The 22214-nt window shown below is 43.3% G+C and overlaps 1 protein-coding gene across 4 annotated transcripts in view; it reads right to left on the bottom strand.

Annotated features, from left to right (window-relative positions):
* Positions 1 to 22214, bottom strand: part of u2surp (U2 snRNP-associated SURP domain containing) — a gene marked incomplete at its 5' end in the record, with an annotated part of 41246 nt that overhangs the window by 15615 nt on the left and 3417 nt on the right. The window contains 15 exons of one of the 4 annotated variants that reach the window (XM_084326136.1): positions 2043 to 2130; positions 2237 to 2316; positions 4434 to 4596; positions 5663 to 5826; positions 6143 to 6209; positions 6849 to 6953; positions 9739 to 9782; positions 10260 to 10471; positions 11129 to 11294; positions 17665 to 17747; positions 17870 to 17905; positions 18040 to 18131; positions 18927 to 19000; positions 19163 to 19287; positions 20731 to 20842. In XM_084326136.1, the coding sequence (XP_084182262.1) occupies positions 2043 to 2130; positions 2237 to 2316; positions 4434 to 4596; positions 5663 to 5826; positions 6143 to 6209; positions 6849 to 6953; positions 9739 to 9782; positions 10260 to 10471; positions 11129 to 11294; positions 17665 to 17747; positions 17870 to 17905; positions 18040 to 18131; positions 18927 to 19000; positions 19163 to 19287; positions 20731 to 20842 (1611 nt within the window). Of the gene's footprint in view, positions 1 to 2042; positions 2131 to 2236; positions 2317 to 4433; positions 4597 to 5662; positions 5827 to 6142; positions 6210 to 6848; positions 6954 to 7792; positions 8185 to 9738; positions 9783 to 10259; positions 10472 to 11128; positions 11295 to 17664; positions 17748 to 17869; positions 17906 to 18039; positions 18132 to 18926; positions 19001 to 19162; positions 19288 to 20730; positions 20843 to 22214 lie in introns of those variants that run through there. The other 3 variants (XM_084326137.1, XM_084326139.1, XM_084326138.1) reach the window with 3 other exon arrangements.

The raw sequence follows: 22214 nt of genomic DNA on the forward strand, positions 1-22214 counted from the left end.
CTGTCTGACCACTTTCAAACTAAGTACAGAATAAAAAATACTTCCAAATAAACTTCATGATTATGTAGGGCTGGGCAATATGGCCTAAATATGATATCACGATATTTTCTGACCTTTCGGCGATACACATCACGATGTTTTTCTTTTTTACCCCAAACAATTCATTATGAGGCTTACCAAGACAGTATTTGAGTTTGCAAGCTAACATTAAAGACAAAATAAAATAGCCATGCATTTAGCATTTTTATATTATATATTAGATTTAGATTATTAGATTATATATTGCATATATTTAGCAATGAGATATTATACGATTTAGATATGAAATATGATGAATTGAAAATGGGGGACCCTGATGTAAACAAGACTAAAGTCTTTCTCTGGTCTGCATCCCCTTAACAATTGTATGTATTGAGCTGTACTGTACCCATTCTGCAATATATTAACAAAGTTTTAAATCAATCAATCAATCAATCAATCAATCAATAAATAGCATTTTAGCATTTTTATGAAACTACTGTATATATGTATGTCTCTAAATGTTTTGATGAATTGAAAATGGAGGACCCTTATGTAAAAAAGCCGAACGTCTTTTTCTGGTCTTCATCCTCCTGTACTGTATTGTACCCATTCTGCAACCTTTTAATAAAGTTTTCATTCATTCATTCATTCTGACGGAAACATAATCATTTTGATTGACAGTCAAGTCTGCCAATTACGTCACACCGCTTGCCCCCGCCCTGCTGTTCTTAGCACCAATCGGCAAGCGCTATTCGTTTTTGACTTCCTGAATGTCCTGTGTGCTGAACTACAGTCAACAAAGCTACTAACGTTAGCTCCCCGCGGCCGTCGAGTAGGAGACCAGTGCTCCACAGGATGACTAAATGAGGCATAATGATTTTACTACAACGAATGTTATAATAAAAGCCTTTCCATACATCTGTCTGATTGAAAACTTTATTAACAGACCGCGGAATGGGCATATCTCAGCACGGGCTGAGATATGAACGAGTAACGTGTGGACAGATTGACGCGACACAATCCTCTTGGGCAAAACATCACGATATCCACGATACGTTGAAAAAGTGTATCGTTAATGAACTGTACCCGATATTTATATAATATCGTCATATCGCCCAGCCCTATGATTATGAATAGGCTACATGTCAAAAGGGCAATACGTTTTGTTAATGTAATGTAATCTACTTGCACAGATGTATGTTATATAGCCTATTCTTACTGGATTAAACAATTAATCTTTTGTGGAAGATCAACAACTCTAACAACCACCCACGGAACTATGTGTTGGGGATAAGGGTTCCGCACGGACCATATTGTTTGTTACTTTCCTGTCAGCACACTAGCTCAACGTCAACAGAGTTTAACATTAATAAATGTTTAGCATCGTCTTTTGACATCCCGCCTCAGACTCCTATCCTTCTCATGATTATGAATATGTACCGGAAATAGGTCAATCTCGCTAACGTTAGTTAGTCGACCGAAATCAATTGGCAACATGATTCACCGGTACTACTAGCTAGCTGGCTAACTAGCTAACGTTATCTAGCTCCAGTCAAAACTAACGGGTTGGTATGGCCATTGCGTTATTTATATTTGACATTAGCTATTTATGGGTGGATCAGTCACTAGATCAGTCACATTAAACTTTCGTTGTCTATAGCTTGCTAGATATGTAGCTAACGTTAGCTAGGCTAATGAAGCTGTAGCTAATGTTACTGTCTATGCAAACCACTCGTCGAAGGGCTAACGTTAGCTCACGTTAATTACCCCCCGTAAGTAACGTCAAGCTCACGTTTGATTGGTTAGAATGGTCACCGTCAACTCACAAGGCACATACTGAGTGACAAACTAGCGAATGTACAGATAAAGGGACGTTGGGGGGGGGGGGGGGGGGTTGCACCAGAACAATTATTTGCACTTGCACAAATGCTCCCAATTATATTTTGAGGTCGCAGATACAATTTTCGGTCGCAATTTCGAGCCCTGGCTATTGTAAATTGGTTGATGAGATATTTTGGTACCTTAAAGTTCTCACTCTGGAGGTGTCCTTGTATCGCTTTGTATGTTGAATTGAGGTCAGCGAATATCTGGCAGAGCTTGGTCTCAAAACTGTGTGGAGGAAGACAAAGAGGAACAAAAAGGTTTGCATTCGACATAATAAAAAAAACACAAGTAGAGTACTTGTCCTGTAGCCCGGAAACATAAAACAACATACTATTTTCTGTAGTAAGACGCATTGGCAACTTTGGCAGACGAGTTGTACAGCACATCAGACACTAGATACAGCCTTGCAATCTGAAATACAAAAAAGACATGAGAACATTTAGTTTCAGTGGAATGTCGTGAGAAAGTCTTTAAAACATTTAACAAATAATCTGCCCTGTGTGGGGGAATCATCTGCCCTGTGTGGGGGAATCATCTGTCCTGTGTGGGGGAATCATCTGTCCTGTGTGGGGGAATCATCTGCCCTGTGTGGGGGAATCATCTGTCCTGTGTGGGGGAATCATCTGTCCTGTGTGGGGGAATCACCTGTCCTGTGTGGGGGAATCACCTGTCCTGTGTGGGGGAATCATCTGCCCTGTGTGGGGGAATCATCTGCCCTGTGTGGGGGAATCACCCGTCCTGTGTGGGGGAATCATCTGTCCTGTGTGGGGGAATCACCCGTCCTGTGTGGGGGAATCACCCGTCCTGTGTGGGGGAATCATCTGCCCTGTGTGGGGGAATCATCTGCCCTGTGTGGGGGAATCATCTGCCCTGTGTGGGGGAATCACCCGTCCTGTGTGGGGGAATCATCTGCCCTGTGTGGGGGAATAACCCGTCCTGTGTGGGGGAATCATCTGTCCTGTGTGGGGGGATGATTTGTCCTGTGTGGGGGAATCATCTGCCCTGTGTGGGGGAATCATCTGCCCTGTGTGGGAGAATCATCTGCCCTGTGTGGGAGAATCATCTGCCCTGTGTGGGAGAATAATCTGTCCTGTGTGGGGGAATCATCTGTCCTGTGTGGGGGAATCATCTGTCCTGTGTGAGGGAATCATCTGCCCTGTGTGGGAGAATCATCTGCCCTGTGTGGGGGAATCATCTGCCCTGTGTGGGAGAATCATCTGCCCTGTGTGGGGGAATCATCTGCCCTGTGTGGGGGAATCACCCGTCCTGTGTGGGGGAATCATCTGCCCTGTGTGGGGGAATCATCTGTCCTGTGTGGGAGAATCATCTGCCCTGTGTGGGGGAATCATCTGCCCTGTGTGGGAGAATCATCTGCCCTGTGTGGGGGAATCATCTGCCCTGTGTGGGGGAATCATCTGCCCTGTGTGGGGGAATCACCCGTCCTGTGTGGGGGAATCATCTGTCCTGTGTGGGGGAATCATCTGCCCTGTGTGGGGGAATCATCTGTCCTGTGTGGGGGAATCATCTGCCCTGTGTGGGGGAATCATCTGCCCTGTGTGGGGGAATCATCTGCCCTGTGTGGGGGAATCATCTGTCCTGTGTGGGAGAATCATCTGCCCTGTGTGGGGGAATCATCTGCCCTGTGTGGGGGAATCATCTGCCCTGTGTGGGGGAATCACCCGTCCTGTGTGGGGGAATCATCTGTCCTGTGTGGGGGAATCATCTGTCCTGTGTGGGGGAATCATCTGCCCTGTGTGGGGGAATCATCTGTCCTGTGTGGGGGAATCATCTGCCCTGTGTGGGGGAATCATCTGTCCTGTGTGGGGGAATCACCCGTCCTGTGTGGGGGAATCATCTGCCCTGTGTGGGGGAATCATCTGTCCTGTGTGGGGGAATCATCTGCCCTGTGTGGGGGAATCATCTGCCCTGTGTGGGAGAATCATCTGCCCTGTGGGGGGGAATCATCTGCCCTGTGGGGGGGAATCATCTGCCCTGAGGGGGGGGGGGGGAATCATCTGTCCTGTGTGGGGGGATGATCTGTCCTGTGTGGGGGAATCATCTGTCCTGTGTGGGGGAATCATCTGCCCTGTGTGGGGGAATCATCTGCCCTGTGTGGGGGAATCACCCGTCCTGTGTGGGGGAATCACCCGTCCTGTGTGGGGGAATCATCTGTCCTGTGTGGGGGAATCATCTGCCCTGTGTGGGAGAATCATCTGCCCTGTGTGGGGGAATCATCTGCCCTGTGTGGGAGAATCATCCGTCCTGTGTGGGAGAATCATCTGCCCTGTGTGGGGGAATCATCTGTCCTGTGTGGGGGAATCATTTGCCCTGTGTGGGAGAATCATCTGCCCTGTGTGGGGGGATCATCTGCCCTGTGTGGGGGAATCATCTGTCCTGTGTGGGAGAATCATCTGCCCTGTGGGGGGGGAATCATCTGTCCTGTGTGGGAGAATCATCTGCCCTGTGGGGGGGGGGGGGGGGGGGGGGAATCGTCTGCCCTGTGGGGGGGGGGGGGGGGGGTGCCTTGCCTTCTTGGGAAGCGGCGTCTTGAGGATGGAGAGGGACTCCGTGACACACTCCACTATCTCCTCAGCGGCCTCGGCGTGGGTGAGACAAAACAGCATGGCCTCGGCGATGTCCCCCTTCCTGGGAGTCAGGGCCCGCAGGGTCTCCTCCAGCTTGTCCCGCTCTCTGCAGACAACACACAGGTGGGGAGGGAGGAGCAGAGTGAGCAGAATAATACAGGGGGGGGGTCTCTCTCTCTGCTTAAATGCCAACCAGAATATCGTCATAACACTTGCAACTGGTGATCCACAAAGTCATCAATCAATCTGCAACAACCCTAGTGCAGTTGAATAGGTTGAGTGACTGGTGCTCTTGAGCATGGCACTAACACTGCCAGGGTTAGAAGTTTGATTCCCCATTGGGGCCACACATACCAGAAAGTGTATGCAATCATTAGATTGTTAAGCGCTTTGGGTACTAATGCTAGAAGAAAAGCGCTAGAAAAAACGCAGCCTTTCTTATGTAGCGCTTTAATTGACAGCAGTCAATAGTGTAAATGCTGACATGATAGTGGGATTCAAAATATATATATGGAAATTATTGTAATAAAATCGTATTATTCAGCGGTCAAGCAATCCGATTGGTCAAATGGGTATTCCAGCCAAATACTTGTGATAAAAGGGAACTATCAGACATATTTCTTGCTTTCTCTTAGTATATCAGACTAAATCCTTTGCTGCCGATTGGACTCGGCTATGTCTCCTACCAAGCAGCATCAGCAAAGAACACCCTACCTCATGTTGCCCTCATTCATAGTAACTAGGGCTGCCTCCTCTTAAAACCTCATCCATAATATCAAGGGCTGCCTCCTCTAAAAACCTGCCTCATCCATAATAACTAGGGCTGCCTCCTCTAAAAACCTCATCCATAATAACTAGGGCTGCCTTCTCTAAAAACCTCATCCATAATAACTAGGGCTGCCTTCTCTAAAAACCTCATCCATAATAACTAGGGCTGCCTTGTCTAAAAACCTCATCCATAATAACTAGGGCTGCCTTCTCTAAAAACCTCATCCATAATAACTAGGGCTGAATGAGTAATTTCCTGGAAAATTATAATCACATCTCTGGTAAGCACTAGAACTAAAATGATAATCACAGTTGACAAAGTATTATGAATATTAATAGAGTAGGGATTTCTTCACTTGAGGACAGCCATAACAACCACCACCACCGTGAATATAGGATCTTACTCTTCTTTCAAGCAGCCCTTCTTGCCAGGCTCCTCCTCTTCCTCTTCCTCCTCTCCATCCTCAAATGTACCGTGGAGGTACGGGTTGAGGGGGGGTGGCCGCCACATAGAACCGTTCTTAAACATACGAAAGTCCTCTGTCCGCCATTTGGTTGGTGCTTCTCCCTGAGAAAAACGACAACACAATGTTGTTAAGAGTCTAGACCAAACCAAAGCCAGCTGGACTATGATTAACTAAAATAATTGCCATAGAAATATGGATGTTTCAAAGTGACAACAATAACATTCGGAAAAAACATTTGATGCAAATTAATTTCCTGTTGCAATGTTTGCTAACGCAATAACAGACAGGAAATACATTCCAGTGAAAGTCTATAAAGCATTTCAGTGGAATGTGTGATGGTAGTCAGTTGTACAATACTAGTTTGATTTTGTTGTCGGGTTGAAACGGTCCATGGTGAGTTTTAAGCATAAGACCAACCTGCAGTATGGAGTAGAGCTTCCACCGGTAGTACACATGCGCGGGGCTCTGGTTCTCAAATAGAAACCTGAAACAAGAGTGGGGGAAGAAAATCAATATCAATACACTACAACAGATACCACTCGGTTACTGCCAATGACCATTCAGAGTCCTATATTTTAACCATTGGTCGACACAGAATACTGATCTCATCCATTACTTTGGATCGTCGGTCAAACATTATTCGGTTGTTAAGTCTGACGCCACACGTATATTCACATCATTCATGCTACGCTTTAGACGGCAGGAGATACTAGGAGCACATACACCCAAACAACACATGTTGTTTTGCTTTAATTTCTGACATGAACACCTGGCTTGGTATTGGTTACAAATACAGATATCCTGTTTTAGCTTGGTATCGGTCACAAATAGATATCCCGTTTTAGCTTGGTATCGGTCACAAATACAGATATCCTAGTTTAGCTTGGTATCGGTCACAAATACAGATATCCTGTCTTAGCTTGGTATCAGTCACAAATACAGATATCCTGTCTTAGCTTGGTATCGGTCACAAATACAGATATCCTGTCTTAGCTTGGTATCGGTCACAAATACAGATATTATCCTGTCTTAGCTTGGTATCGGTCACAAATACAGACATAATCGTGTATATAATATCCCTAATCATGAGTATGTAGAAACGCTAGAGTGCGCCAACACTGACCTGTACATGAGGTTGCTGATTTCTCTGTTCATAATCATGGCTTCAAACATCGGGCCCTCACGCACCACAAACTCGATCATTCGATGGATGAGAGAGAGTAAATTCCTATAAGAAAAACACAGTTAAAGCAAACGGATTGAGAGCGGCCGGACCCTTGACCAAACACAAACCCTGTCCGCTAACCTGCGCTAATGCCTCTGGGCATCTAACACACTTTCACACACAAAACATCAATGTGTAGAAATGCAACTAAAACTTCAAAGTGATTTTTCAAAAAGAAAATGAGGACAAAATCATCATTTTACAGTATCCAAAAAAAAAAAAACTACGAATTAGCATCGAGTATATGCCAGACAACTTTTTATAGGATAAAAGTGCAAAAATGCTTTGGATTACTTTTGCATTTGCACAAAGCCTTTCACATTCACTTTACTCATCACTACCTTATCTGAATTTGCACGGAATGGGGGGAGGGGGTGAATCTGAATAAGATGGGGAGAATAAATGAGGGGGGGGGGGGGGCATTGCGGAGACACTGTATTAACGGAGAATATGAGGGGTGGCATTGCGGAGACACTGTATTAACGGAGGAGAATATGAGGGGTGGCATTGCGGAGACACTGTATTAACGGAACACGTCCGGTCGTCCGCCGATACAGTGCCTTTCAATGCGGACTCTCGACTCCTGACTAAACGTAAAAAAGAAAAGGAAGAACCAAAGCAGTATAGGATTGTTGGCCTAAATAGGCTAAATAGGATGTTTACTGGTGACGTTGGTCATGACTCAATAGAGCCTAAATGGGATGACTAGGGCTCCGTGGAGAATTTGAGAAGAGGAGGTGGAGCTTGTGGGGGAGATCTATGGTGCAGGTTGGACATAATTAGCCTAAAGTGGCCAACAAAACAAAGGATGTCTCTCATTTGACAACACAGATCACATTTACTTGTAGTGGAGCCGATCGTACCGATGGCAGGGGGTAAAATTCTGTATACTTTCCCAATCCATCCCATGATGCTTTTCAGGTCCCTCGCTGCTGCAGACAGTTCAACTTGTGCTGCTCACCAAGGCCAATGTCAAAGGTCATAGAGAGACTAATGGTGGATGTTTGCACTTGAGGGCGGGGGCCAGACTTACTGAGCCCCCGGTTGGGTGACAGAGGCCAAGGGGGCGGGCGGTCTGAATGAGCAATAGTCAGAGAGCAGAACCGGACACATAGGAACCTACAGCCGTGTGTGCGTGTGTGTGTGTAAGGGCTGGGCGATATAAGCAACGTTTTAATATTACATTTTCCTTATTTTTGGACAGTGTAATGATATTTAAGGGCATTTGTTTACTAGCAAAAAGTAGTGTTACATCATGTATATTTGATGTATTTCCTAATGCAATTGTCATGGTTTTTTAATTCACTCAAAATTATATATTCTCATCACAATCTTCTTTTTTTATACTACTACAATAATATAATCTTTTAAAACACAATACTTAAAAAAATATGTTTTATATAATTGTTGCAAAAAAATTAAAAATTAAAATAAAAAATAGAGTAGGAAAATCGTTTTTTTTTCTGAAGTTCAGTTCAGTTCAGTTCAGAGTTTTTATTTGCCACATGGAATAATACAATCATAGTTTCTTAATTAAAAAATCATAAATAGCCATTCCATGGACAAAAGGAGCAGGAAGAAGAATAAATCTTATAATTACCTGCCCCTTATTCCTAAACTAACATGTATTTTCTTAATGGTCGGCGTATAACCTTATTTACACAAATAATCATTTATACCATTATAAAAGAAACACAATCCACAGTTAAACAAGAAAAATTTAAATATTAATAATGATAAAGAATAAAAAAGAAAAGAAAGAGAAGAGAAAAAAAAAATCTCACTATTCAGATCACATTTTGATTTTCATACTGACTAAATATTTTTTTTTTATACATTTTTTTGAATTGATAAACACTGTTACATCCCTTAAGCTCGCTATGGAGAGAATTCCATAACTTTACACCAATAACTGAAGGACACATCTGTTTAAGTGTGGTACGTGCAAACTGATGTTTAAAATTGTATTTTCTCCTACTAAACTCACTTTCTAAATGAAAAAGATTTTGTAGTTGTATAACGCACAAAACGTTTTCAGCCATCCGGCCTTCATCAGTGTATAAGTGTATTATATAATTGTTGACAACGCCATTGTTATTAAAAATAAGGCATTGTAACACGGACATTAGGTGTTAATGTGTAAAGTGGTATTGCGATGTGGGAAAACTATGTTGGATTTCGACAAAGAACATATTAATAATATATATAATATTAATATAACATACAGTATTATGTTGATTAGGAGTGGGCAAAAGGGCCAAAATATAATCTTAGTTTTATTCGTTTTTATGTTATAACCATATTTGAAGTATTTAGTTTACAGTATGAACATCATAACGTCATGTCTTTATCTTGTGCTGCATTTGTCATGGTGCCACTTTATACAACTTTATGATCATCCCATTTCCCTCGCAAAGTATTATACACACAACCTCATATATATTATATACACACAAAATACAATTCAAAAATAAATAAACATTCAAAGAAAATATATTATTGATGGCTCCATGACGGTACACCTTTAAAGTATGGTCTACTTCCCAGCCCTGACGTCAATTATTTAGAGTATGAATTTGAGAGCGCTGTATACATAACAATCTGCTCGCCCGGGTCAGTACTGTTCTACACGAGCTGCTCAGAACCATTGCTCAGGCCCACCACGCCGCCCCCTCTAGCATGCGCTGATCCAAACCATCACACTTTTTGGCTTCACTATGGGATGTTTTTCTACGTTTTTTTTTTTTTTTTTTTTTTTTACACCAATTATAGAATGAAAAACATGTACCTTTCTGTTGGGATAACCACTTTGACTATGGCTTGCGACAGAGTCTGTATATGAAGTCACATCAGATAATAAACATAGAATATGTGAGTAGAGTTAAAAGGCAACAGGTGAAAAATATAAAAATGCATTAAATAGAAAACAACTTTCCTGTACTGCTGTCAGTTTTTACGATAGGTAACACACCCTGACATGGTAAATAAACATCTCTTATTTACTCAGTACGTCACACTTACCATTGTTTCATTGACTATACACACACTCATTCGCACACATCTGTGTGTCCACTACTTGTCTAATAAGACTAGCAACATTCCCCCTTTAACAACCCTATGACATACAGTGCAAAGCTCGTCTAGCTCAGTCACTATGATCAAAAGCCATCGCTAACAGATGCTAGGATTAAATGAATAATCTCAATATATATTTAAAAAAAACAAAAAAGGCTAACATCTCACCAGCAAAAAAAAACAATGCCATGTGATGACCCATAAGAAAATTCCTAAGTTGACATGCTGAGTTACCTTGTCAAATTCCTCCTTGTTTTTGGGCGGGGGGAGCAGGACGTTGTTGGGGTTCTTCAGCCTATCGCGGGGCTGCGCGTTGAAGGGCAGTCCGGAGGGGGGCGGGGGGAGTGTGTGTTCCATCATGGAAGGAGGGATATAGATGGGGTGGGGGGGGATGGGGACCCCTTTGCCCCATCCCAGCTTCATCTCAAAGTTCATTATCATCTTTCCTGCGATGGAGGGAAAGAAAACCACAGCAAACAAAGGTTCCAAATAAGTTATTTGTTTAAGTACAGTGTATAAGGTACAAGCTGGTCACTGCTGCAGTCAGGCAAGCGCTACCGGAACCTCATGGCCAGCAGAGCGACTCAGAGGCCATCAGGCTGCTCAATGTGAACTCACTGTAAGACTAACTCATCCATTCTACATTCACTGCACTCAACACCCTCATCCACACACTCACTCACCTTAAACATTCACTCACTTTAGACACTTTTTAAACATTACACGCTATTATTTTGTATCCATTTATTCCTACATATTTGGACTACCTCTTCTACGATTTTTTTTTTTCATTTTGAACATTTTAGTTTTGTATATTTTGTAGTGTTGGTTTTTACTCTCACTTTTTTACTGTATGAATCACAATTTTAGGAAGCTCATACAGAACCAAGCATTTCACTATAATGTACATGTACCTTATACTGTATGTGACAAATAAAAAAAACTTGAAACTTGAGCTTTCACTGCAACCATAAAAAAATATATATAATAATAAATTATTATTTATTATAACATGGCGCCGCACCCCTATACCATTGTTTAGGGAAAGCTCTGCATGAGATCACTTGACTTTATTAAAACAAAACCAAAAAGTCTTTCTTTACCATTGAGGTTCTTGAGTGCTCGCTCAGCATCCCTCCTGATCATGAAGGCCACAAAGCCACAGTTCCTCTCCCGGGCCCTCTCCTCGTCCGTCCGGGGCCACATGATCTTCACGCTGGCCAGGGGGCCATAGCGGCCAAACTCCTGACACAGCATCTCCTCATTCATCTGACACAAAGGGGCAAAGAGTCAGTATGGACAAGGGAACCGATTACAAAATAGAGGCCCTATAACATTGCTGTGTGACACATTCACCAAGAAGGTGTGTACAGACTAGGGCTGGGCGATATGGAAAAAAATCATATCGCGATAACGATATGATAATTTTATTTTATTTCTCGATATCGATAATTATCTAATTGTTATAAGTATAAAAAAAATTAAAAAAAAAAAAAGGTTTTTTTTTTTTTTAACAACAGATGTGTTTATTTTGCAGCAATTCTTTGTCATTGCCGCCATCTTTAGTGTTACATCCCCTCACACTCCAGTTCTCAGGCTGCAGCTGGTTTAAAAGCTAAAGTAAACCGGCTTCTCTGCTGGCTGTGGCTCCAGAGGAGTTGAACAGTTCTGGCTCTGCTAGTTTATTTTCGATCTTTTGGCGCTTTTTTGGTGGACAAACCACCGCACATGTGCACTGTGACTCGTGACTGGAGTCTAGTTCTGCTAGCACACATAGCCTACTGTGTACAGACGGTTTCAAAATGTATTTTAAATTAGAAAGCAAACAAAATAAATGGACAAGAGAAAAAGAAATCTGAATTTGGTCAGTATTGTCATTTGGACAAGCAAAGCCATTACTTTAAGTTGCAGGCAAGAAAGACAAGTCTGTCCACTGTCTCTGGTTTTAAAACTGCCCTGTTGCAGGGAAAAAAGGGAAAAAAGGGAAAAAAAAAAAAAAAAAAAAAAAACGATTTTTCGATTTTTTTTTTATTTCGATATTCGATATCGATTATTAAAATATATCGCGATATTTATCGTTATCGTTATATCGCCCAGCCCTAGTACAGACTAGAGGAGAAATAAGAGCTTCAAATCAATATCCGCTTCATCAATCATAGCTAGTATGTTGTAGTGTTCTCCGATATTTTCCTTGTCATCATTAGTATTTACGGTCAAGTAAATATTATATTTGTATTTCCCATCTATACTGGCCTGCAGAAGCTAACATAACTAAATATCTTTTCTAAATTGAGTTATAAGTGAAATTGAACTTCTCAATATCCGTTTTATCTTGTGACAAAGTTTCAGAGTTCTATCTTGCCATTTTAGAGGAAAGGGGTATAAAGAATTGCAGTAATTACGAAATCACTGTAGTATTTAACCCATTCTCCGCCAATCACGTGTTAAGGCGGGTTTCTCCACCATGCGTTGTCTGACAATCACGGCGTGTTTGAGATCAATATTTCATATTTTCGTCATGGTATTCATATTTCACCCACGGAGTCTTGGCTGATGCTGTCTGAGCCATCACAACTCTGCAACGCTTCAATACCGACACCTGGTGGCCGATCGGCGAGTTGCCAAACCGGAAGTGGCCATTGGAGCTCGGTCCGTCCCCTATTTTCGTCTGGCCACTCGTTTATCGTCCCAGGGCTCAATACAGACACCGTCGATATGGATCTTTGCCATAACTCAATAATCAACATGATTTGGACGTGTATTAGTAATATACAAACGGAAATGGATCGCATCGATCAACATCCCATAATTGGGATCCGTTTGCTCCACTCATCGCCCAACGCTACGAGGAGACTGGGGTGAGTTTCAGCGTTTTTCTTTATCATTTTCGATACAAACTGCTCTGATCAATATATCACCCATACTACATAAATCATTTAACGTCGGTCATTGAATTATAAACGACTCCCCCCTCCATTCACCCGCAGATGATCAGTCATGACGTTTAGGACAATGTACAGTTGACATTTTTAATATAGCATGGATCGGTATCAAACTGCATTTGATAATCTAATATATGCATTTATGCCTATATCTCACGTTCTATGAAATACTGCAGAAAACGATAAAAACACATTTATACTCTAGACGGTAGGGGTGGACAGTATGGTCTAAAATGTATATCACGGTATAATTTGAAGCATAGACGGTAACGGTATATATCACGGTATCAGTGTTTCCGTTAGAATACTTTTTTTTGCCTGATAGGCAGGCTATATAAAGAATGACATCCTCAAGGCATGTAGATTTATAATATTTTAACTTAAAACTAGGCTACTTTTGCATATAAAGTCATTATATTCCAAATAAAATAAGTCCCGAGTCGAGACTCCGTGCTGCTCCCATTGCAAACAGCGGGGCTGGATGCTGGATTTTGCTAGAAGCATATGTAGCTGCAGAGCCGCAGAGCCAGGGGCGCTTTCAGGTCTGGTCACAGGCCCGCTCAACAGCGCCCCCCCCACCCAACGGAATTGCCAATGGCTGAATTGGAGTATTGCACTGTGAATTCATATTTCATCAATAGTCTAGCTAGTGTTGCAGACTGAGCTCCATTAAGAAAATAGCGCCCACTATCGTCTCTCCCTGTGTAACTGCACCCCATTAGATTAGACTGATGAAGGGGGGGGGGGGGCAGTTTCCTCATTTTACTTTTCCGTCAAGCCAACTGAAGGATCCAAGTGATCGTAGAGCCGCAAAACGTGGAATACATATTTACAGTACCCAACGCTGAATCAATAAACGCGATCGATATTTGGAATGGCGATCAGGAATTGGAATAATCTTTTTGCAGAACATCTGATCTGAGGTAAGCAATTTATTTGACCAGTCTTGGGGTAATCAGATCTGTTTTGACCTATATATCAGCATGTGCCCTATGTGTGTGTGTGTGCGGGCTGATCAGGAAATGAGAATATATTTTTCAGATCATCACCGGCTGCCTGTGAAGCTGCATTTGTGCCGCGGTGTGTCTCTCCTATCTGTTGGAAACTAGCGTCAGCTCAAAATCATAGAACAGGACGATAACAGACAATGATAACTAGTGATGCACCGATGTGAAAATTGTGGCCGATACCGATAACCGATATTAATATTGCTGTTCTGGCCGATACCAATATTTACCGATGTCGATATCTCTGTATAGAAGACACTTTTTATGATAATCAAATAAAGAGCTATTTTCCAAAAAATATTTTACTTTTGTAACTTATTTTCAGAAATTACTGATATTTTGAAACTATTTAAGGCCAAAATATGTAAAAAGAAAAAAAAATTAAAAAAAAATATCGGGGCGGTCAGGTGGCGTAGCGGAGATTGTGCTCGTCACCAATGCAAGAGGCTGCAGTCTCGACTCCCGGAGAGTCAGCATTGCCTTGGCTCGGGCTGATCGCTATACTAACTCGTTTGGCTGAGTTAGGGGAGGGGAGCCGTGGGTGGGTCCTGGGCGTTGTGGACAGCGACCCCTACAGTTCGGTCGGGGCGCCTGCTCAGCAAGGGTAGGATCTGGAGAGAGGTAGTGCGACCTTCCACACGTTACACTCTCCCGGTGAGAATCTGCGCGGCCAGGCTGGCTGCCGGCTGGCTGCACATGCGTCGGAGGAAAGCATGCGACAGTCTCCGGCCTCTCGGACAAACAGTAGGGGAAAGTGCGCAACAACCAGGAAGGGGGTTGGGAATTGGCATAACGACTAACAGTGGGATGGGAGAAAAATCGGAAAAAAAGGAGGGGAAAAAAGGTGTAAAAAAAACGGCAATATCGGCCGATATTATATCGGTGGCCGATATATCGTGCATCACTAACGATAACACTTCCGGCCGGGGGGTGTCAAAATAAAAGAGACGTCTAAAACAGGAAAGACATTTTGTAAATTTATTCGCACGCACTTATTTCTTGAGAATTCCGTTTTTACGGAAACCTTTTTTTAAATGAAAAACTAAATGAAAACGAAAAAGATCTAAATTGTTTTCGTCTGGACAAGGCCTTAAGGTGCAGTAATAAAATCACAAATAATAAAAGAGAAACATAAAATACTATACAGAAACATACTAAATACTATAAGCAATAAGACAATGCTACAGTCCATATACAAAATAACAATATACAGAATAACAATACACAAATAACAATCACAGTGTCAGACGGTAGTGGGTGGGTATTGCACTGTGGATATTGCACATCAGGATGTTGCAGTGTGGGAGGAGGGGGAAAGGTGAATTATTAGTGCATGTTAGTTAGAGTTCAGGGTGGTGATGGCTCTGGGGAAGAAACCGTCTCTGAGCCAGTTTGTTCTGGCTCTGATGCACCTGTAACGCCTGCCCGATGGCAACAGGTCGAACAGGTGGATGACCCTCTGAATCGCCTTTCTGTCTGCTTCAGTGCAGCTGGCGTACCACATTGTTATGCAGTACGTCAGCAGGCTCTCAACAGCAGAGCGATAGAAGGTCACCATCAGCTGCTCCTCCAGTCTATTCTTCCTCAGCACCCTCAGGAAGTGAAGTCTCTGCTGGGCCTTCTTGATGACCGCAGTTGTATTTGCGGTCCAGGAGGTCAGCAGATATGAGGGTACTGAGGAACTTGAAGGAGCTGACTCTCTTCACATCCTCACCATTGATGCAGAGGGGGGTGGGGTCTGCACTGTTCTTCCTGAAGTCAAAGATGAGTTCCTTGGTTTTTGTAGTGTTCAGTGCTAGGTTATTCACCGAACACCACAATGTTAGTTCGAGGACCTCATCTCTGTATGCAGACTCCCCCCTGCAATAAGTCCAACCACCGTCGTGTCGTCAGCTAATTTGACGATGATGTTCTCCGGGTGGGCTGGACTAGTCATGGGTGTAGAGCAGGAGTCTCAAACTCGCGGCCCGCAAGATGATATTTTGCGGCCCCCTACTTGACATCAAAGTTTAGTGTTAATGCGGCCCGCGCGCAACTTGTTGCCGAGTCGTTGCGCGAGTTGGAAGTTTTATTTATTTGATCACTTGTAGGCTACCATAGCGCAGGCTCATGACAGCAACGTTACGTTAGTGACTTGGTTGAAACGTGATTCCGGAGTGATACCAAGTAAAGTGGAAGGCAAATGCATTCACGCTAAATCTCCTCTGCAAGCAGTGCTCTGCATGTCCGGCTGCACTGCCACTGTCTGTCTGTCTGTGTCTGTGTACGGGTCTGATCAAATCACATTCAGCGTCCCGTCAGAGTCCTCCCCCCCCCCCCACAGTCTGCGAATCAGAGGCAGAGTAGGGGAGTAGGGCGGGTCTTCACGGAATGAGTGTCGTCTCTTTCAGTCCGAGTCAGAGCAGAGTTGACAGCGCATCTACAGTAGCCTTGCTCCCAGTTTTATCTGTGAGATAAATGTAGCTAGTAGCCTAGTTTCGCCAGCAGGCAGGCAGCAGAAAAATATGGGATCTTCAAAGATGGCCAGTAAAAGAAAAGTCGACTGCAATTCAAAGGTGAATGGACTGAAAAATATGCGTTCATCCTGAGTCCAGCACCAAACCAATGTGACTAATATGCCAAGAAACGGTAGCTCTTGTGAAGAGTGGCAATATGAAACGCCACTATGAAACAAAACAGTTATTTTGATGCAACCTTCCCTCAAAATTCAGTGCCAAGAACCACACAAATAAATGGAATGAAATCATCATATCAAGCTGCAAGCAGAATTATTGTTAAATCTATGTCACAACGAGAAAAAGCAACCATGGGTGGCATGGGTGTTTGCTAAACACAAGAAGCCATTCTCTCTCTCTGATGCATACATAATAAAATAATGTATGACTGAAGTGATGGAGACCATGTTTGAAGGCAAACAGAAGCAAACCCCCCTCAGATCGCACAGCAACCAGAATAACTGAAATACTGGCTGGTGATTTGATTAAACAGCCTTGTGATAGAAAAAAAATTCACAGTGCATTTCCATAGCTCATTGTGGATGAGTCCACTGACACCACTGAAAAGCCTATGTTCTGAAGAACCGTTCATGTTCTGAAGAACTGTTCATGTTCTGAAATGTTATTGCTAAATATTGAGAAGATTGGATCAGTTGTACTTTTTTTTTTTAATACTTGAAACCCTTTTTTTGTGGAATATTTGATGCGGCCCAGCCTCACCCAGACTACCTCCAGCGGCCCCCAGGTAAATTGAGTTTGAGACCCCTGGTGTAGTACAGCATGGGGCTCAGCACACAGCCCTGGGGAGAGCCAGTGCCGAGTGTGCGGGAGGAGAGGTGGGGGCGAGTTTCACTGTCTGGGGTCGGTTGGTCAGAGTCCTTAATCCAGAAGCAGGTGGGTGTGGGGAGGCCTAGATCCAGCAGTTTGGTGACCAGGATGTCTGGGATGATTGTGTTAATGGCTGAGCTATTGTCAATGAAGAGCATTCTGACATAGCTCCCCCGGTGTTCCAGGTGGCTCAGCGCAGAGTGGAGAGCTATAGCTATGGCATCGTATGTGGATCAGTTTGCCCGGTAAGCTTTGAAATGTGCAAAGATGTTAGCTTTAAGTTTTAAGTATCCATCATAGCTATTCAAGTATGTTCTAGTGTCATCATTTTTTAACGTATAGCTTGTGTTTTGAAACCAGAATTCACCTGCGGGTTGATGTTCCCAAGGTACAAGTTAGTGGTGGACGGGTCTCCGACATCGTGGGAACCTGGCGCCGAGTCGTCCAGAACTGCAGAGACAGGAGTAAATAAACGGGACTCTCTTTCACACACCTTCTCGATGAGCACACGGCGCATTGTCTTTAGCAAGATGAAAGATATTCAATGCCAGTGTGTATTAAGACAAAATTACCACTGGACGGACGGTTTCTTCTTGAAGAACCATCCGCTAAAAGAAGCAAGAGAGGCAGTGTGAATTTTGTTTCGGAGACAAACCTGAAAGACGGGGGGAGTGTGGGGGGCTAGAGCAGGCGTGCTGGACAGGGGCACGTGTAGAACCTAGGGGAGCGCATAAAGACTTACATGAGGAGCGTCTTCCATCCGCGCCGGCGAGAGGCTCGAAGCGACTGACCCGCCCTTTCAACTTGTGTCTCTCGTCCCTTTCCTCCTGGATCCTGAAGAGCGACAAGACGCCATTTATGTAATTGAGCGCCATGTGTAAAAACAAATAAGAGGCATGTAAAGTGGTCCTAAAGCTATTTCCTAAATATTCACGTTACTACTACAAGGTAAGAAAACTATTTTCCCAATCTCCAAAATCACCGCCGACTCGACACATGAAAATTCCTCAACACTGGAAAGCCGTAAATCAATTTGCCGGCTCTTTCCACAGCAAAACGGTAGGCTTGGCACCTTGGTTGAGAAATGCAGGCTTCAGTCTATGTTGTTTAGTCTATCTGTTCAGTCCTGTTTCAAGATGCACACGGCTGCTCTGAGAGAATTGTTGACTATAGATACGCAAATGTTATAGAATGTTTGGTTATGACATCATACGGTGACATCACAAATGTTCTAGAATGTTTGATTATGACATCATACTGTGACATCACAAATGTTCTAGAATGTTCTATTATGACAAATAAGAAGGTTCAATGACTTTATCTAAATCCAATCAATATTTCTAATGCCGTTTCAATGTAAGGTTATACAAATAAACATACTGTATGGTAACTCAGTTACTTCTATTCTGCATTGAACATTGTACATACCGGTATGTACAAACTGAACACTTGTGTCTACGTACGTGACTTCTATTTTTTACATTCTATTTTTACATGCTATACTTATTTTATTTCATACTTATCTTTTTTGTCTAGCAGTCTCTGGAGCGTAACAGAAAGAAGCATTTTGTATAAAAGTATTCTGTACTTCTGTATGACAACTATTAAAGAAACTTGAAAACTGCTTACTGTTTGAGTTCCTCCTTGAAGAGCTCCAAGTTACTCTTCTTCTTCTCCTTTTCTGTCATTTTCTTCTGTGGCTGCTAGAGATCGGAAAGGAAAAGAAAGAAAATCGTTATTGATATACATTTGTATAGGTACAACTACAAGTAACAACCGATACAGTTGTGACACGGATGTCTGAAAAGCGAGGAATCATTTATGGACTCTGAAACAACAGAAGGGTGGTAGTGATAATCACTTACATGTCTCTTATCCAATGCTAAAAACTGGGGTGGGGTTTCCAATGGCAAAAAGCTTTTAGCTTGGGCATCAAAGCGTGACTTGGGTTTGTACATCTTGCCCTTCTTCTCGTCGGCAGCCGTTTCCTCTGTAAGGAGGCAAAGAGAGGATTAGTTCCAAACTAAAAACTATTTAAAATAAACTATTAATGTTAAAGAGAAGACTGTACAGTACAGTACAGTACACTATGGTGTAGTGGGTTCAGACCCGGCGTCTCTGGAAACGCATGCATCTCTGTTGCCCTACGGTTGAATCTTGCTAGAACAAAGTTCTCTCCTGTATCTCTCATACAGTGTCTGGCCTACTGCGTCTCTACTGCGTCTCTACTGTGTCTCTACTGCGTCTCCTCTACTGTGTCTCTACTGTCTCTACTGTGTCTCCTCTACTGTGTCTACTGTGTCTCCTCTACTGTGTCTCCTCTACTGCGTCTCCTCTACTGCGTCTCCTCTACTGCGTCTCCTCTACTGTGTCTATCCTGTGTCTATCCTGTGTCTCTACTGTGTCTCCTCTACTGCGACTCTACTGTGTCTCCTCTACTGCGACTCTACTGTGTCTCCTCTACTGCGACTCTACTGTGTCTCTACTGTGTCTATCCTGTGTCTCCTCTACTGTGTCTCCTCTACTGTGTCTCTACTGTGTCGCTACTGTGTCTATCCTGTGTCTCCTCTACTGTGTCTCTACTGTGTCTCCTCTACTGCGTCTCCTCTACTGCGTCTCCTCTACTGTGTGGAAAACCATAACACACATTTTTATTCAATATACATTTATAAAGTGCTAAAAACACGTGTGGAGGGGATCTATAAATATTAGTGCTGTCTATCAATTAAAATATTTAATCGTGATTAATCGCATGACTGTCCATAGTTAACTCGCGATTAATCGCATTTTATTTTATTTGTATCTACCTTAAACGGATCTTTTTCAAGTTTTAATACTCTTATCAACATGAGTCAACAAATGCTGGCTTTATGCAGCCATTTAACACAAAAGGATGACCCTCATGCATTGCAAATTTGCATCAAATTCAAAACAGTGATGCACAAAATAACTTAAGAGAAAATAATAATTTAAAACAATGACTAAAGTGTGCATGAAATAATAGGGGAAAGAAAACGTTAGGAACTTGTTACATTCACCCACACAAGGGCTGAGTAATCACACACCGCCCTCTCTCACACACACTCTCCCAGCTCTCTTTCTCTCTTGCCCCTTCCTCATCTCTCTCACCCCCTCTCTATATATATCTCACACACACACACACACTTCAGAAACAAACATAGTATCAATGAGAGCATCAATAATACACCTGGAAAAAATAGTAAAAAAAAAAAAAAATCTTAAAAGCTAATCGTGAGTTAAAAAAATAGTGGCGTTAATAGAATCGGGCAATAACGCGTTAATACCGCGTTAACTTTGACAGCCTTAATAAATATAAATTATAATCTGTGCATTGTGTACATGCGCGTATATCTCAAGACAATAACACATCTGTCACACAGGTCACTCGCCACAAAGATTTTATCTGCTTTACCTTTTGATGCGTTAGCGATGCCACCACGGACAAAGGCCTTGACCTTGCCATCTCCTCCCTCGAAGGCGGCAAGAAATTCCTCGTAAATCTCCGCTGCTGCTCGCTCATCCTCCTGAGAACAGACATTATCATGAGTCTCCTTTGCCGGTGCAGAAACTGTTATACTCATACCCGACTGGCTTCCCACCCTGGGTCTCAGCAGTGGTAGGCGTAGGAGTGCTTAGACCTCTACACTACCCAGCCACACTGCAACTCGCATAAGTTGGAGAACTCTCTCTCTCTCTCTCTCTCTCTCTCTCTCTCACACACACACACACACACACAAAGAGAGCCGCATGTGATTGGTGGAGGCTGGACCCTTACAAAAAACTAAAAATCCATCAAAATCAGTGTTGTTGCTAATCATTGACACATGCTAGCCTGCAATAACCCCCCCCCCCCCACCCCACACTGGCATTTAAGGGGTTAGAATTATAAAATTAATATGTGGTGTTATGATCAGGGCTGAAGTTGAATAAAAGATATCCTGGTCGTTGTAAACCGCTACTCCTACAGGTCGGTCAGGGCACCTGCACAGCAAGGTAAGGAACTGGTGAAGGTAGTGTGACCCTCCCACGCGTTACACTTCACCAATGAGAGTCCGCGCTGTCAGGTGAAAAGAGGCTGCTGGCTGTCTCCTATGTATCGGAGGAAGCATGTGAGACTTCAGGGCTCCCTAGACCGGCAAGTAGGTGGCAAATGCGCGCAACGACCAGGAAGGGGAGGGGGGAATTGGCATAACGACTAAATTGGGATGGGAGAAAAACAGAAAAATAGGAGAAAAAGTAGATACAAAAAAAAGAAGCATCTCGGCTTTGTCGCAGCTCAGTCTGTTTGGACTGAGCTGAGATGCAGCACTGAACAGCCGCTCGCTGTCCATGCTGGTGCATGGGGAAGATAGGTATCTGTGTGCCGTCTGTGCCGTACAAGGACACAGCTGTGATTATTGCTCCAATATCCAAGTGCACTCTCATTTCTGGGAATTTCACAGAGGGAATCACGTCGGCAACCAATGCCTCAGATGCGCTAATTTCTCAAGTCAATTGTTCAAACGGAGAAAGAAGTGTGAGGACGTTTTCTTTTTATCTACTTTTTCTCCCCATTTTTCTATTTTTCTCCCGTCCCCAATTTCACATTGTCCAATTCTACCCTCCCCTGTCTCGAACGTTGTTAGGCTATGCCTCCCACAGGTCGGCTGCAATGTGGACGAAGCCTTGCATCACGTGTCCCCTCCCTCCGGTACTCGAGGAGGCAGCCGTCGCATCTTTTCACCTGCACAGCGCGATCTCTCAGCGGCGAGGGTCTGCGTGGGAGGGACACACCGCCCTCGTCGCTTCCTGATTCTACTGCGCAGGCGCACCAACCGACCTGTAGGAGTCGCTGTCCACAATGTCCGATCCCCACCCACCAGCTTCCCACCCCCTAATACTGCCAATTGTATTAAT

Source organism: Notolepis coatsorum, assembly GCF_963971535.1.
Source record: "Notolepis coatsorum genome assembly, chromosome: 12".
NCBI lineage: Eukaryota > Metazoa > Chordata > Actinopteri > Aulopiformes > Paralepididae > Notolepis > Notolepis coatsorum.